Below are 18,999 nucleotides of genomic sequence, written 5' to 3'. Positions count from 1 at the left end.
AAATAATAACCTAACAGGATTTTGCAGTACACATTTTTTCAATTTTCCAAAAGGTGCCAAAATAAACTAATTTGAGAAAGAGTTTTGAGAACTGCCCTACGGGTAATAAATGAAGTGAGCTTTTTGATTGAGTTAAGTCTGCCAATTGATATTTTATCGTATGTTTTTCTTTGTTGTGATGTTATGCTATTGTTTCAGAAAAAGGGAGAAGGATTGGATTCATTAAAACGTTTAATCCCGCTGCAAATGTTTGCACCTGTCCTAAGTCAGGAATCTGATGTACAGTAGTTGTCGTTTGTTTATGTAATATATACGTGTTTCTCGTTTCTCGTTTTGTTTATATAGATTAGACCGTTGGTTTTCCCGTTTGAATGGTTTTACACTAGTAATTTTGGGGCCCTTTATAGCTTGTTGTTCGGTGTGAGCCAAGGCTCCGTGTTGAAGGCCGTACTTTAACCTATAATGGTTTACTTTTTAAATTGTTATTTGTATGGAGAGTTGTCTCATTGTCACTCACACCACATCTTCCTATATCTATGAGCTGTATTGATAATGATTTGTGATTTAAACTGTGTACCTTAGTGGACCATATCAAGCAAAACTCAACTGTTTGTTAACTTTATCATCTACTGCTGAGACGAAAAAAAGTGCACTGAAAAATTCAAGAAAGGTTTGCAATTTTTAAAACATACAATGCATTTGAATTTAATCAATCTAGGGCGTGCTATGCCGTATACCTTTTCAAGATGCACAGGTTTGTCCGTGCTCAGAGTAAATTGAGAGGTAAAAACTCAGCCAGTTTATCCAAAGGGTCCACATGAACATTAAAACTAAATGAAATAGGGATCCTACTGGGTATAGTCATATATTTTCTTCTGATGTTAATTTGAAAAATAGAAAACGCCCGGCACTAGCTCCCTCAATTATATACAGAGTCTAAATAAGGTAAAATAAATCTTACAAGGTAACTATGTATCAGCAAAGTTTTCGGGTTAAATTGACAAATTTGATCCATTTTGACGGCAAATATTGAATGGAAATTAGTATATACTAGAAAGTAAAACGCAAACACATGGGTAAGAAGGATATTCTAGATGTTAAGGGAACCACCAATTAATTTTCCGTTAATTTGTAAGGGGACAAAAGGATTTTTGTTGACGGAATATTTATTTGCACCTGTTACTAGTCTTGCTTAATTTTTTTTTACACATAACATACATAAGTAACTGGTTTTTTTTCATTTGAGAATATATTTTCATCTTTTAATTTCAAAGTAACGTGTACCTTCCAGTCGACTGTTATGTTATTAACTTGTTTCCAAATCCACTATATACAAATTCATATTACCTCCTGCATATTTATAGGAATATGATTGGTTAATAGAAACCGCCTGGAAACCATGTATATTCCGTATTAGGTTAGTAGGGTTCCATATTAGGTAAGTTTGAATTCATCCAATGAGTATCTTCCACCTTCTTTATAGAAAGATGATAAATAAAGGCAACAGTAGTATACCGCTGTTCGAAATTCATAAATCGATTGCAAAAAAGCAAATCCGGGTTACAAACTAAAACTGAGGGAAACACATCAAATATAAGAGGAGAACAACGACACAACAGAAACACTAAAATGCAACACACACAGAAACGAACTATAAGATAACAACACGATAAGATAGTTTTGATCTTATACAATTTACAATATTCCCCTTTCGTCTCTCTCTTTTACTTGAATACACCGAGTGCAACACGACAAAATTAAACGAGTTTCTAAATAACCATCTACTGGATTATTCCTAATGTCAGCAATGACCATGCTCCAAAATAAAGGTCAGGAATCAACTACCGGAGACTCTGAAAGTAATTGACAATATGTTAATTTCGACATAATTATTGTTTTTAACATTTGAATCAATCCTGGATTAAAAATCACATGTAATTCTTGCTATAACGGCAGTTACACGGTCTTAAGCCAATTCTGACGAATTGAGTTTCATCAATGTATTATTCAAGCAAAGACTTGTTATGGTAGCAATGACAGTTACTTCACATGATTTTTAAGAAATTTTAATTGGGAGGTACATTTATGATAAAAGCAATCATTTTGGCTCTTTATTTTTCAATTATAGTAAAAATTAAATCTTTTTATAGCTTGCTGTTCGGTGTGAGCCAAGGTTCAGTATGAAATACCATAGTTTTACTTATAACAGATTACTTTTACAAAATTGTGACTTGGATAGCGAATTGCTCATCTGCACTTAAATCTCTAAGTTAGATAATAAAGTTCATAGATATAGATATGCGTGTTGATATTTTAGTGCAAAAAAGGTCAATTTTTTTTGGAACTTATTTGACCAAACAGCAGTTTTACACATTATAGAGGAAAATGTATTTCAGTAAAGGCATTACCAAAAATACAAATGTTACACAGTTCTTTACAGCTTTGCATGAAGCATCTTATAGCAAACAATTATATTTTGAAGTAAAAGCTTACCCTTCCGGAGCACTTCAGATGACCCTTAGTGTTTGGTTTGATTCGTGTTACTCAGTCTTAAGTTTTTGTTTTATGTTATGTGTACTGTTGTTTGTATTTTCGTCGTTTGTTTTTCGTTGCCATGGCATTGTCAGTTTGTTTCGAATTCATGAGTTCAAATATCTATTCGTTATATTTTGCATACAAATATTTCGGTACATATGATGCATTTTTGTTGTTTTCTATGATTTTTTTTTTAAATAACGTTGACTGCAATATTGAAGGTGTTTAAGGAAATTTTTATATATCTTTAACAATATAATTATTGACTCATTTCACCACTCGTTGGTATCACTAAGTCATTCAAATAATTGTCTACATTGATTCTGCAAAAAAACATTTAACTACAATTTCAACTGTTACAGATTCCACCTTTTGGATATCGATTATGAAGCTTAGCAATGTCATACATATCAATGAAAAATATGAATCATGTAAAGACGAAAACGTCTGGAATACTTTAATATGCAAATATAAGGCAAACTTGAGAAAAACTAATAATTCACATAACTTCTGAGTAATCCCTCGTGACTGTATATTTTCTCTTCAAAATTCTTACTTATTTATAGCTTCCTTAGTTTGTTTATTATGATATTGTTATTCTGTCATATTCTAAATAAAGAGATGACTGAAGTTATGCTAGTATCATTATTATCTTTAAGATTAAGGTGAATTGTTCAGATTAAACAATTGACACCGATGATGTCTCTTTTGAAACGCTTGACCTCAACATAACAGAACGGTGTTGGTGTTTAAAAGCGCACTGACAACTCCCTTACATTTTATTGTCATATTTTTTCGCTTCCTTTTCAGATACTATCTTCTTCCTTACTTCCTTTAATTTGAAACTTCCCAATAAGTTTTAAATACAACCCCGATTTGACAGGGTGTATGTGTTCTTACATGGGAAGTTTTTGATAATATCTTATGCTGATACAGCGTACACTCCTCAAGACAATAGTGACATACGTGGTTTTATCAGAATAGAATACTGAACTTTATCAACATCCAAAGGATAATCAAAATTTTAATCTTGAAAGTTCATATCAAGAAATTCTTTAAACAATTGATACATACAAACCAACTAAAAGAAATATAAACTGCTGATATAATGAGGAAATTATTCGATGGATTGACAATATTTTGTGATTTCCAATTTATAGCGTCAATACATAAGACTACTTTTTCTACAGTAAACATGATATATCAGAAGTGTGTCATACTGGTATCAAACGTGTTCAAGAACATAATATTGAATAATAATCCACGTAAAGCAGCAAGGTAGGTTACGTCTAGTCCAAATAAGCCAAACAAAGTCACGATTGTCTTGCAAGCCTATGCTCCGTGTTGAAGAACGTACCTTGACCTATAATGATTTACTTTTGTAAATTGTGACTTGGATGGAGAGTTGTCTCATTGGCACTCATACCACATCTTCCTATATATAATTAATTCGAATCTCGCTGAAGACATGCTACGGTAAATTGAGTTTAACTCCGACCTGAATCGACTAAAAATGCCAGTTTTTCTGTCGAAGGTCAGGGGTTCACTCTGCCTATCCCTTCAATTATATTCTAATTTACATTTTTTTCTGTTTAATATAGTTTAACAAAATCAGATTGATCCGTCGTATTGATTTGCTATCTTTCCTTTAAAATAGTGGTATAGTATGTTCAATAACACAAGATCACAAAGAATCCTACCAAATTTGAAACCTTTTTTTCAGGTTTTCAGAGGAGTTACGTTCACAAGATATCTGTTGTAGGATAGTCCCAAAATGGCATTACTCCAGTAAAATAGCCAAATAACAAGAATGTGTCCCTATTACATGGATGCCCAATCCGCACTATCATTTTCTATATTCAATGGACTGTGAAAATGGGGGGAAAATCTCTAATTAAAATTAGAAAGATCATATCATAAGAAACATGTGTACTAAGTTTCAAGTTGATTGGACTTCAACTTTATCAAAAACTACCTCGACCAAAAACTTTAAACTGAACCAAAAACTTTACCCTGAAGCGGGACAGACGAACGGACGGACGCAAAGGCCAGAAAACATTATGACCATAAATGGGCATAAAAATGACCGTAAAATACGGTAAACTGTGCATATTATGGCAAATGTTCCTTCCGAGTATAGCATTCACATAGCGCCAATGCTGTACAATAGATGTAAAATGGTCAATGTCCCATTAGTCCAGTAAAATGATCAATTCAAAAGAAAGTAATAATAAAAATATCGAACTCCATGGAAATTCAAAACGAATAGTCCATAAAAAAATGTCAAGTGCTTGGTTCAAACATGTCAAACTAATGGAAAACAGCTTTCATATTCCTCCTTACCCTTTCGGAGCACCTGAGATCATCCCGAGTTTTTGCTGGGTTTCGTGTTGCTCAGTCTTTAGTTTTATGTGTTGTGTTTTGTATATTAATGTTTGTCTATAAGTCTTTTTCTTTTTTTTTCCATGGTGTTGTGTGTTTATCTTATTTATGAGTTTGAATGTTCATCTGATATCTTTCGTACCTCTATTATATCTGCAGAACAATTTATCTATAAATCATTTCAGTATGGTTTTCTGTTTCGATTCAGTGATCTAATAAATAGGAGTAAATGAAAAATGTCTAACGAAATGTTTTAACATGTGGAGTCTTCTCCGCGTTACAATATATAAATTAAATGTACATGTCTAATCAATAATACTTATTTCACTGTAAGATTATTGGTCTTCAAAAAAGATTGTTTTGTCGTCTGTAATGAAACCCCGCATCTCATGAAAAAGTACATGAAAGAAAGAGTTATTATGTATCAGTTCTTTTGGTTTTCTGTTAAGACAAATCCAGTAACATTGTTAATAGGCTGCTGCACTTTTTGAAAATTGGAAAATTGGCTTTACTCATTGATGAAATCCGTACAGTGACCTATAGTTGTTAATTTCTGGTGGAGAGTTATCTCATTGGCAATCATACCACATTTTCTTATGATATCTGACTCTGATTGGTTATCATGCCTTCAATACTGTCATGTTATAAATACAAATGTATATTCGTCAATGATGTTGATTTGATGTTAGATGAAATAAAAACAGAATATATATTCCACATTGTAATTTAGCGTCTTTATAAATACAAATTAACGTTACAATAAAAAAATATATATAAATATGACATATTGTATTGAATTGATATATACATATACATCAAATGAATAATATCTAGCTTATCAGAATGAGCAATGTTATACTAATCAACAAAGTTGACTCTGGCATATGAACATAACAAGTTAAATAATACAACTATGGTAGGGGTACTAGTGTCAATGTAAAAAACATTCAGAGACTAAGAAAGGCCAAGATGAATACTATCCGATAGGTTTATAAAACTGTGACATTCAAATGCATAGGGGGAATAGAGGATCTTTCTTTACTCTCTTTTACTGAAAACAACCTCAAAGGATGACTGGGTATGGAAATAGATATATATAGTCATCCTATGTTAATGCAGAAGTTAATCGACAACTGAATACGGTCATAACCATTTGTTTTTCTCTTTTTGAACCGATTTGGTCAAATGTGTTAATGAAGTTCTTGTGAACCATTCACGATTGGGTATTAAACAAAATACTTTAAATGGGTGTTCGCTCCTCTCTCTGAAGCATACAAAGGGAAATGACATGATTGAATAGGGTATTGAAGCGTTCTTGCGGGGTATCATCTAGTGATCTAGCAAAACAAAACAAAACTAGCGTCTAATAAGCATTATATGTTCACGTAACATTTTCAACATTTTCAAATTCTAAATACGAAAGTACAATTAAAAATTTGTAATCCAGTTTGAATTTGCATTTGATTTTTGATGCCCTCCTCTAAAATTTTGATTGCATAATATATAAATTGCCCATATAAACCATACAGGGGACACATACATGTGAAACGTTGAATTGGAATCATGATGAAAAAATATCTGCATAATAATTTCCCTTTTTATTTAAAAATGATTGGTAAAACTTAACATAATTCTGGATGTTGGAAATGGGAAACGTTGGAGGTGCAGTCAATAACCTGGAAACGGTGGGCAAATTAAACATTAATACAGATTTCTTACGAGGTTACGACTTACTACTTTTGCATGATATATACATGTATTGAATTTTAAAAAACAACGAAATTTTTAAACATTATGATATGTGACACTTTTTTTGTAATAAAACAAATAGATAATAAAACTTTGACACGCTGAATTTCAAAACGGAAATCAGCTTTAATACTTTGTTACAATTTATTAAAAAAAAACACTGTGAATTTTAAGTAAGTAGCATGATATTCTGCACATGAAAGTTTTGTTTAAAATTACTTAAGCAGTGCTCTACTCGTACAATAAGAAACATATTGATGAGGTACATGATTAATAACTTATTAATGAATGTCAGGGTTCAACTTGGTGGATATATCAGGCATATTGATGACCAAAGGAAACCAACAAGGAAACCAATATATATGTTCTGCAACTTGGGAAGCATACATGTTATTACACATATATAATATTTTCTGAACAAAGGGCCTTAACTTGAAACAATTAAAAATAGTATTTTATTCCGATAAAAAGAAAGAAAGATTGCAGCACATACATAGATAATGGCTTCAAATAGACATGCATATTCATTTCCGTATATATCTCATTATATATTTTTAGCAGCACTTAAAACTTTGAGCGATTTTATCATTGTTCAAGATTAGAGTGAAAATAAACAGGTCAATTGCAATGCACAATCAATGTCTGTATAATAAAACATATAGTACTGTCTTTTGTTTGTAAAGTTACCTTGATACAATTTCAAACAGCAGGTAATTGGTGTAACTTGGCTAGATAGACACAAATATAATATCAATACACAATTTATATATACATGTACATGTATGTGCGTAAATGTTCATGACCTTAAACTGTTGTGCCAATGCTGCCTTGATCAGAAACTACACTTTCAGAAATCGATTTGCTATGGTCTCTTGAGTTCATACTTGATTCTGAATTAGCATTGTTTCTTGTATGAGGTTTGGAATGGCCATGTCTTGGTCGATTCTCCCTTGAGTCCATACTAGAAGATGAATTCACACGTGGTCTATGATGTGACCTAGAATTACTTTGGCGTGGAGATTGATCTCTCGGACGCCGATCACGAGTATTTTGATTATGTGGAGAACGTTCACGAGGAAGACGACCTCGTGGACCGTCTCCTGAACGATGATCTCGTGGTCTGTCACCTGACCGATGATCTCGTGGTCCGTCATCTGAACTATGATCTCGTGGACCGTCAACTGAACGTTCATTTCGTGATACAGATGTAAAATCTGATGTCACACTTTGTTTATCAAAACTTGAAACTGATTCTGCGTAACCTTTTGATTTATAGTTTTGGCTACGCTGTTTATAAGGTTCACTTTTCGTGGAAAATGGCTCCGATTTATAGGACACTTTATTACTTGCTGTTTCAAGATCACTATCATCATCGTGCTTGGCGATAGGCGGTAGGTAACTAACGCTGTTATCCCTACTACGCGCTTGAGTGGAAAAACTTGTTGCATATCCTCTGTTATCACGCCTGTAATCTGTTGTATCTGAAATTGTAATCATTTTATAAATTAAAATTTTTGAACAAAACAACGTTTTACAATTCCGATGGCGAGTTACAAATAAATAAGTTTCATCGATCTTTCGCAGTGTTTTTAATTCGTCTCCGGTTCCAAAGTGTGATTGCAGTTAAGATAATCTGAGAACAAAAACCTTTTAATAAAGACAAAATACAAGGACAGCAATGAAGCAAGTATATTTATACAGATTTTATTGATAAATGTATTAGTTTTGTCGTCATTTAACCCTTATGTTATATTTACAGTAACGGAAATCCAATTTGAAACAAACAAATCCTCTGATAGAATTCTGCAATCCACAGGCCTGACAGCCAAGTGTTCAGTGTTTTTGGTTTTAACTATCCAGCAGTTTGAAGATTGAGATTGTGCTTAATGATTCTTCTCAATATTTGCTTCAAAGACCCTTTTATAAGGTAGCATCAAATAACTCATCAACATTGACTATTCTTCGTCTAATTCTTGCAGCTTTGATGTCTGCAGTAAGAACGTATTTTTCATTTTACAAAAAAAATTCATGGATTTTCGTTTCTGTTTTAAAATAACAAGCTTTTTAAAAGACATTTTTGAATTGATAGTATATAAATAAAGGAACTAGAAAAGCTGAAAATATTGAAGGATTCGAGTGTTGTTTTTTTTTTTTACGTGATATGAGCCATTGAAAATTTGGCAGGAACTGTTTCTCTGTAAGCTTTTCATATATTTAACATTTGGACTTTTTTTCTTTAAAAAATCTATTAAAAAAACAAGGATTAAAAAAGATTTTCACTAAAATTTCGTTTTACTCGATATGAAAATTAATGAAAAGAAAATCAAGGGTTAGCGGGCAAAATGTTTAGTGTCACTGACATGTATAAAACTAGAGGATTCCGAATATCTGATAAAAAGTCCCCCCCCCCCCCTCCAAAAAAAAAGAAAAAGAAAAGCGAATATCCTAGTGTGATACAATATGTTAATAATCCTAGAACATCAGTATTGTGTCGATCTATGAAATGTTTCCTTACCGCTCATTTCTGATGGTGCTATATAGGAAACTACTGGGTTTTGTGGTGTTATATAATGATTTGCTGCCTCCTTTTCTTTCATTCTTGATTTCCTCAAAAAAATGAATATAACCGCACCCACAATAATTATTGCTATTAAAACTCCAATGATAATTCCGCCAATGGCACCTGCCGACCTGTGGAAATAAAATTAATTATATCTCAAAATGTCTACTATCTAAACAATCTTAATAAAAGCTAGTCTTTTCAAGTCCCTTTATAGCTTGCTGTTCTGTTTGATCTTATACTCCGTGTTGAAGACATAATGGTTTACTTTTACAAATTGTGACTTGGATGGAGAGTTGTCTCATTGGCACTCGATCGTACCAACATCTACTTAATTTGATTAGACAGATTTTCTGAGAGTCATGATATATCATTATTGTATACTAAGTAACCAGATAATGTCTATTGAAGCGACGACTGAATTTATAAGGAAACACTTTCGATAATGATCAGCAAAACATATTAATTGGACTACAACGTGAATGAGAGTAATCTACTTTGTTTAGAAGGAGGCTCGCGGGTACAAAATTTTCAGCAAAAAATTAAACATTTGTTTTTTCATTACAAATTTTATTTATTACAATATTAGTTATTACTTTATGATATGGTACAAAAATCAACCAATAAAATCGATTATGTTTGCCCCCAGATGACTTTTAAAGTGTTTATATCATTGAAAAAGCTCCAAATTATCTCCCTTTGGTCCAAAAATGCAATTTTTTGGCATTAAAATTGAACTATCTTTTTTAACACATCAGTGACCTATATTTTTTATTATTGTTTTCAAATAAGCTGTACATAAACTAAATAATAATTATTGTAAAATTTAAGCGATTTCTGTAATAAGTTATTTTCTTTATTTCGATATTACCTCATTTTAGTTCAACCATGGAAGTAATATTGAAAGGAATAACATCGTCCTCACTTCAAAGGTTTCATCTGCGTTACCGCCCATCTTTCGATTACTCGTTAATTGGTTCAATATCTGGCATGGTAGTTGATTCTCCGCATGTGATGATCAAATCACTGACACTTATCGGTCATTTTCGTGTTCACGGAGAATTACGAACAGACAAGTTTTTGTCGTATATACGTGCGAAGTAACCCGAATAGTCGATTCGTTACATTCCGTTGATGTTCGCTGCCGAATAGAGTCATTCGTTCAATTTTAGTTAGTCCATTTTTTCCCTATTTTTGGTTAGTTTGGTCTCAATAGTTTAAACCGACAGCTATCACATACGAAATTGGAGGACAAGGCTGGGTCATTTTCAATTTTAATATTTACAGACAGTTCATAAACCATGTCCGTAAGTTTAGAAGATGATTGTACAAAAAATACGTTTGGACCCCCTTTATTTAATACGAAAAATCTAAGTCTTTCGTGTATTAGTCAAATAAAATATTCACAATTCTAAACGGTTCTATCCTTCAATTTAAGTTCTTGATACATAAACTAATTTGTGTAAAAGTGAAGACAGTAAGACAGAGCCCATTTCGTCGGTTTGTTATAATTTTTACTGTAGCTTGTTATATTAATACAAGCATTCCATAATAAACAATTTAAAAAAATATATATATATTTACGAAAATATTATCCCCATTTTAGTTGTCCAGTTTCAATAATGTAATCAATGACATTTATGACATATACATAAATTTAGAATACTTGAAAGTAACTATCCTTTTTTTTAATCTCGATAAACTTTGCACATTTCAACAGTAGACAAAAATATGTCTAGATTTGCCTACATTATTTTGTTAGACATCATGTGAAACCTGATCGATTCATCGGTATTTAACTGTTTAACTCGGGATCCGCTTTTAACCGGAAAATACTTTTAAAACAGTTTAAAACAAACGGTAAAAAGCAAAAATATGCTAAATTAAATACAATTTTCCATGCTAAACTGCTGTAGTTTGAACAATTCTCGGCCGTTTTTCAAGTTTTTTACATCATACGACTTCTTTCTAAAGGTAGAGGTTTTATATGATACAGCGCCACCTTCTTATTAATAAACCTCGGATTTCACACAGGTACTTTATAATTACCGCACTCGATAAAATCACGTGACGGATAAGAAATTCCAGATGCCATTTTACAACCGCGGTATCACAGATAGTAAGTTACCAAAGGGGTCTTACCGCTGAGACTATAATTGGATAAAATCATATGACTTTAGTACAGGGCTCTGCAGGCCGTTAATACATGCTAATTAGTCGATGTTATTCCTTTTAAATAATACTTCCATGGTTCAACAGAAGAAAAAAAATCTTTACAAAAATGTATGCTTCTTTCGAAGGCAGATTATAATCGTAAATGAACGGTGACCCCAATTTTTTACTTTATTTTTCTTTTAAGTATAAGATAAAGTTCATTTATTATAGAAAAATATAGCGAAATTCTATATTAGAAAAAAAAATGATTTAGACCCGCGAGCCCCCCTAATTCAAGTTACATTTCAAAATTGAGCATATCTAGTATGCACGTATCTTTACACAAATAGAGTTCAAAAGTACCTTCATAAAAGTTTGAAAAACTCAGGATACAGTAACTGTGCAAAATTCATATACTAATTTGTAGTCATAAAATGTTACTCAGTAGTTCTGTATTTTGATTGGTTGATCTCTGAGTATAAGTATTACGTACACAAAATGTTAATGATCGCATGGCCTGATGGTTCAATTATTGCCTTTAAATTCTTTGTTTACAAAACATATAAAAACTGCACTACAACAATCCATTGATTCCTCCAGAAGAGCACTAATGTTAATAGAACATAACATATACATACTTACAATGATTCATTTGGTTCTATTTTATTACAGCATGGATCTATAGAATTCGGATAGCAACATCCATTATAACAAGACTTCGAGCCCTGGTTAGGATTTGGGTTGCCTGGATCCAGCACGGTGTAATAGCAGGTTTTAGCTACTGATTGGCATAAAACTGATACTAAAATAGATTAAAATAATTTCTTATTTAAAGCATGTTATCTTTTTGCAGAGAAACCAGATGGATAAAGTTTAAGTGCTTCTTAAAGGGTAATTTCTAAAGTTGTAGATGTTCATGCTGGGCTAGAGCAAGTAAAATCTTAAATTTTGAAAAAATGGGTTTTATAGCGGTATGTGCCTAATTTTTGAAACCCATCAAAATCTAGCTTTATGCATCCGAAGCCCGAGTGCGCATTTTTCGCGCTTCTATTTGCCTTTATTGCCCTTCAAAGAAGCTTCGTAATTCTCGCATTACGGCTTTGGTACGTGAAAACTTATCAGTGATGTTACACTGACGAAGGAGAAATTAATTAGTCACATTAGGCCCGATTGCACTACGATCTCTGAAAAAAGGCAAATTTTGACTGTCGTTATATGTGATCGTATAGATCGAAGTTAGGTCGTGGTACGGTCGTGGTGAGGTCTTCATGATCGTGATATGCGTGGCCAACTTTGAACATGTTCAAAACGATCGGATATGAGCGGCATGAAAATGTTAATTTTCGTTGCTTTCACGATGTTACTATGTCCTCATTACGATTCTACAACGATCCCGCTACGATTATACCACGTTCTCACCGCGCTTATTCTGCGACCTCACTACGCTTATCAAGACTTTTCAGCGCTCATCACGTTCTCACTACGACCACACCACGAGTTATCCGATTGCAACACGATCTATAAATACTGTTCCATTCCTTATATTTCTAATTGATACATAGATTTCTCGGGAAAAAACACAGTCATGCCACCAAAATCTTCCAGAATACGTGGGCGTGGTGGTAGGAGTAGATGTAGAGGCAGAGGTAGCTCTAATAGTAACGAATCCTGATCTAGCAGAGATGTCGGACCGACGAATGCAACCTGAATCACAACTTACTGCTGGTCCATCAAGCTCAAATGACGATGTTTTAGTGAACGATAGCAGGGATGACACAGATGTGCCAAGCATGGTTGAGCGGTTGGAGAAAAAGAACAAGAGGTCCCAATTACATACAGACAAACAAAACATAGAGAACTTTTGTATATGTCATGTGTAAAATGACAATGAGCATGAGGGGCGTAGTACGAACGTAGTCAGGTCGTAGGAAGAGCGTGCTGAGGACGGCATGGGCGTGCTAGAATTGTACCTTGGTCTTGAACAGCGTGGTGTAAACGTGGTATAGTCGTAGAAGAAGCGTAGATGGGTCGCAGTCGTAGTGAGGTCGTAGTACTTAACGTCGCTGTGAGATCGTAGCGCAGTCTCTACGAATAGAAACACGCTTTTTTCATTAGTAATACCGCAGTCCCACTAGGCCACGATCGAACTACTAGGGGCCCTTTTATAGCTTGTTCTTCGGTGTGAACCAATGTTCCGTGTTGAAGGGTGTACCTTGGCCTATAATAGTTTACTTTTACAAATTGTTACTTGGATGGAGAGTTGTCTCATTGGCACTCATACCACATTTTCCTATATCTATTAACACATCTTTGTCATCTCTGCTATCGTTCACAAAAATGTCGTCATTTCAGCTTTATGGACCAGCAATAGGTTTTATTTTAGGTTGGATTGATCGGCCTCTACATGAACCCCTACCACCACGCCCACGTGTTCTAGTAGATTCACGTGGCATGACTATTGTTTCCAAGAAATCTACGTATTAATCAGAAATAGAAGGAATGGAACTGTATTGATATGGAACACAAGGTTGACGTTATTGCTGAGAGCGTAGTAAGATCGCGGTATGAACGTATTATAATCGTGATAAAAACGTGCTATAATCGCAATAGAAGCGTGGTAAGATCGTGTTGCCGTCGGATAACTCGTGGTATGGTCGTAGTGAGAACGTGATGAGCGTAGAAAGATCTTAATAAGCGTAATGAGGTCGCAGAATAAGCGCGTTGACAACGTGGTATAATCGTAGCGGGATCGTTCTAGAAGCGTAATGAGGACGTAGTAACATCGTGAAAGCAACGAAAATTTACATTTTCATGCCGCTCATACACGATCTGAATTTATTTTAGATCGCGGTGAGTGTGTAGCGATTGTAGCGATCGTGGTCTAGTGGGACTGGGGCTTAAAACTTATTATCTTTAATCTGAACTGCAAATAGTTCAATTATGTGAAAATTGTGATACAGCTCTGTCAATCACTTAATTCAAAATTGATTTAAATGATTTAAAACAATATATCTAAAGCTCCGCATAACCTTGATAAAAAACTGAAATCTGATTTAAATTCATATCTCAAATAAATTTTGGAACATAAATATTTGCAACTGGGTGTTAAATCCTATTCATCATCATTTATCTAAATGCTGCGGCATGAAAATAAGAATCCACTGGTCAAATAGGAATACTTTGTATGTGAAATACTGAGTATTATCATATACTTAGAATAATTAACATAATTATGATTTTTACTGTATGATAGCATTAAATTAAAGTAAATTCCATATTTTTCGAATTGGTGCTTAGCGGGTTGATATGAAAAGTTTATCACATGCTTCGAACGTTATCACATGCCCTTCGGTAACGTTATCACATGGCATTAATAAGATACTCGGCAAATTCCGGAAAATACACCCTTATGCTACGTTTTCAGTGAAACATTACAAAGTAGTGTACAAAACAATTATTTGGATACTGGAAAGTATATCATGTAAAATAATTAAAAAAAAAAAAAAAAAAAAAAATAAAAAATTATTAAGTAAATGCATGTTTTAACAGTTTCAAACATAATTTAGAAAGTTACTTTAAAAAAAGTTGACTTTCCAAACAGTGTTCATTATGTATATTGTTGATTTTTTTGTTGTTGTTCGATTCGTCTTTCTTCTCTATGGAGGCATATACATGTATATGATAGAAAGATTTCATATCGAATGTACTAAATTTGGGGTCCAACGTACGTGAACTTTCAGTCTCTGAACTTCTTTTTGGGAACCACGTAAAAGGATCAATATATGAATCTGTTATTTTTCTTCATTGTTGACGCATATGATAAAAAGATCATAACATGTCATTTTTCATATCGCATGTATTATCAGCCCTCGGTCAATATCAGCCCTCGAGATTTGCGGCTCTTGGTCTGATATTGAACCTAGGGCTGATAATACATGCGATATGAAAAATGCCATGTAATAATTTGATAATACGAGGGTATAATAAAATCCAGTGCTTAGCGGGTTGATATGAAAAGCCTCCAGCCTCACCCCCTATGGATTTACTAACCCTCTATGTAGGGGGTCAGTAGCGAACCATATTACTTATAATATCTGCCTAATTTGATTGTTTTCTTTATTCTTGCATATACATTCATAACAGATTCGTTCATACATCATCGTCTCAGTGCTTGATTATTTATTTGGAACTCAATTTTAGTAAAAAAAATATAGATTATTTCAAATCTTACGTTATTAACAAAAGTTGTAAGCACAAACTGAAAGAAAGCAACCTATCCTCTTCTGAACGACAATAAGGATGACTGAATTATCTCCTTATACAAATGTACCTATCACTATCATATTAAGTTCTTTTAAAAAGTCCTCAAGCTTATGGAATACTGTAGTTTAATGATTTTTTTAAATGCGATATTTCACCTCATTATCAAACGGAATGTTTGTCAAAATTTTAAATCCACCCTTTATTATCACATTTTTACCCTTATTATCTCTGTTCTTGCCACCATCTCGACCTTACACAAAAGTAAATAAAAAGGTTTCATGTCGATTGAGAATAGACAATGCCGGATGCAGCATGTCACAATTACATTTTGTAGCGACTTGAACAAGCGTTTACAAAAATCTCCTATGTGTAATATATTAGCAGTGGCTATTTTGCCGGCACGGGTAAAATAGCAAATTTGCTATTTAGCCGGCTTTGATTAGAATATCTTAATTCAAACCGGTAAAATATCCCATTTCTATAGAAAGACATCTATCGAACATTAGACATATATAATAGACCAAAAGAGCAATATTCAACATGGTAAAAGAAGACTTTCCAGTTGAAATACATTGTTTTCTACAAACGAAAAAGATTTAAGGAAACTAAGTAGTATAAGTTTTAAAAAGATATTATCGAAACGTGTACCTTTATTCGGTGAATAATAAAAAAAATATAAATGCGTGGCAAAATAAAAGTTTCAACTCTGGCGATATGGATTGTGGTATGAGGGTTGTTTAAGCTTTTATCATATATTGTTCACTTAAAATTTTTGACCATATATTTAAAATTGACACTTTTATAGTTGTGTGATGCATGGTATGTACATAAAAAGTACGCCATATAGATTTACAGGTAGAAACTAAATCAGATATTATAAAAATGATTAAAAAAAGCTAATTTCATGATTAGGATACAGAAACATCAATGCAACAGAATGTTGTGACCCATGTAAATAAACTTAAGATAACTAATCCGTACATTATAAAGGGGTATTGCTTAAAGTCAAGAAATACATTTAGACTTACAAAATGATGACGCCATAATTACTCCTAAAATTATTGTCTAGATATAAAAAGGTGGTGCCAGTGGGAAAAGTACATCAAATCATAATTAGTAAAAGTAAACCATTATAGTTCAAAGTACGGCCTTCAACACAGAACTTTGGCTCACACCAAACAGCGAACTATAAAGGGCCCCTAAAATGACTAACATAAAACCATTCAATAACAAACGCCAATGGTATAATTTAAACATTTGCGCAGCAAATTAAGAAGAGTTTCATAAAATTAGATCCCGTATACATTTTAGCTATTTACATTATTTTCATCAAGTAAAAAGTCGTTATTTTGATGTAAAAATACCTTTTTAATCAACAATATACTTTCTCTTATTAAACTCCTCAACGACAGACGAATTGTAGTGTATAGTTTTAGTGCATGATTATTCAATAATTAATAAGAAAAGAGTGTCAACAATGAAATGAAAGCTAAACAAGGAATACATCGGGAATGACCATTTCGTTGACTAAATCTGGCAAACAAAATCATTCTTTTACAGTCAAAACGATGATTTACATATATTGGAAAGGCGGACTGCAGCTGGTCCCTTATTTTATGCTATTAGGATCAAATATATTTATGGGTTGATTTTTAACAAAACTAAAATATATGAATGGTAGGGGTTTTGAAATCATAGCTGCAAATTTGAACTAAGAATTAAATATTGACACATCCCTTGTGGAAGTGCGGTACTTCCCAGTCTTCACAATCCGCTGCTGCATGTATAATCAACACGAGTGTGAACCATTTTATTTACATACGGCAATTTGAATTTTTACATAGTTGTCTCTGATTTTTCAAGACGATCAGCATAGCTTCAGCGCGGACCGCGTAGAGGACACTCAAAATGAAGTGTCACGCAAAAATGTAAATTCACATATAGTCATTTGCTACAAAACAAACAAACAACCGATCATACGAAGCAAACATTTATTTGTGCATATATAAGCAGACATAAAAGTATGTATTACATGTCTATAGTAAGCTCACTCCTTCTTAACAACCATAATTTATTTAACATACTTATAGAAAGTATTTCTTTATACAATTTTAGCTTTTACATTTGACTATACAAGTCTATATATATCTTCTTTTATATGTTATCTCATCCGAAATTTTGAATTTTATGCATTTTTAATGCATTTTTATTTTTATGTATACTATTTTTTTAACTTCTCTGTAACCTTTGTACTTGCATGGTTTTATGAGAATAAACTATCTATCTCTGATATAAGTATTTAACTATTATTTGTACAAACGTTATGTGATTGCAGGAAAGAACCTTTCATAACATGTAAAATTTGTAAATATTTATAGATGTAGTCACCGATATAAAATTTAAAATAAAAAGCACAGGCAAATATATAAAGAAGTTCATTTATTTGTTACAAGCGGAGCGAGACCGGATGCGTTTATGAATCATCCCCATGTTTAACGTGTTCTATGTGTACACTTTATTTCATTACATTTACTATAAATCACGAAAATGTTTTATGTAATATATAGTGAGTAGTCTGATCAGGTGTAAGGGGTCACGAGGGGTCACCGACACCGATATAATTCTTCGATCCTGTGTAATAGAATGTCAGATCAAAGAATATATAAATTCAATATTTATCAACACTGAAATTAAAAACCAATATTGAGGAAATTATTAAGAAATGTAGATTTAAAGATATTTGTTTACCTGTTAAATACGATATCAACGAAAATCCGATTCGAAGCGGAGTGTCCCACTTCGCCATTTTCTATCCTTTGTCAACAGGTATGATTCAAATGTTTACCTGTGTTCTAAATTTAGTATTATGACGCGACAGAGAATTACCTGCATTCATCATATTAGGTAAAAATGTAACGTTTTATAGTGCCTAACAAGATTTTGTGAGGTAGACGAAATTGACTTTAAAACGATCGTATTGACTTTTGATGTGCAGAAATAGGCAGATCGGACATATTTTGACTTTAGTTACTTACTTCTTAAGTTTGGGATTAATTGTAATCAACATATTCCAATGAGACTGAAAAATGCTTTTTTTTATTATGATAAATAATAATTTTACCTGCCGTAGTCGTGCGTAAAATATATTTCGGTATTTCTTTTACGAAAATGACTTGTTTAATGGAACAAAACGTATTATTTGTAAACTTTCTCTTTGCTCTTCACAATAGGCTTTTAAAACATAACCTTTCAACTGTATATTCCGAAAATTTTGTGAAAATCGAATAAGTGGCAATTCTTACCTTTCATACCTTAACTTTCATTGATAAAACATAATATTGACTCGTCCAGTGTCC

General features: G+C 32.8%; 1 protein-coding gene and 1 long non-coding RNA gene across 2 annotated transcripts in view; both read right to left on the bottom strand.

The window, feature by feature from the left end:
• LOC143066227 (uncharacterized) overlaps positions 1 to 18,999 on the bottom strand; it is a 257,038-nt gene that overhangs the window by 140,729 nt on the left and 97,310 nt on the right. The window lies entirely within an intron of this gene.
• On the bottom strand, positions 5,630 to 18,512 carry LOC143066166 (uncharacterized). The gene is made up of 4 exons (XM_076239207.1): positions 18,392 to 18,512; positions 12,023 to 12,182; positions 9,182 to 9,357; positions 5,630 to 8,147 (listed from the first exon to the last, which is right to left on the bottom strand). The coding sequence occupies exons 1-4, from the start codon at positions 18,447 to 18,449 to the stop codon at positions 7,471 to 7,473; spliced, it is 1,071 nt and encodes a 356-aa protein (XP_076095322.1). The 5' UTR covers positions 18,450 to 18,512; the 3' UTR covers positions 5,630 to 7,470.

Source organism: Mytilus galloprovincialis, chromosome 1 (genome assembly GCF_965363235.1).
Source record: "Mytilus galloprovincialis chromosome 1, xbMytGall1.hap1.1, whole genome shotgun sequence".
Taxonomy (NCBI): Eukaryota; Metazoa; Mollusca; class Bivalvia; order Mytilida; family Mytilidae; genus Mytilus; species Mytilus galloprovincialis.
This window is presented reverse-complemented; position numbering and strand designations above follow the sequence as displayed.

Coding starts and splice junctions, on each gene's coding strand:
- LOC143066166 (XM_076239207.1), bottom strand. CDS start 18,449: ATGGCGAAGTGGGACACTCCGCTTCGAATCGGATTTTCGTTGATATCG. Junction 12,183..18,391: donor GTTGATATCGTATTTAACAG/GTAAACAAATAT, acceptor AATCTATTTTAG/TATCAGTTTTATGCCAATCA. Junction 8,148..9,181: donor AGCACCATCAGAAATGAGCG/GTAAGGAAACAT, acceptor TTACAATTTCAG/ATACAACAGATTACAGGCGT.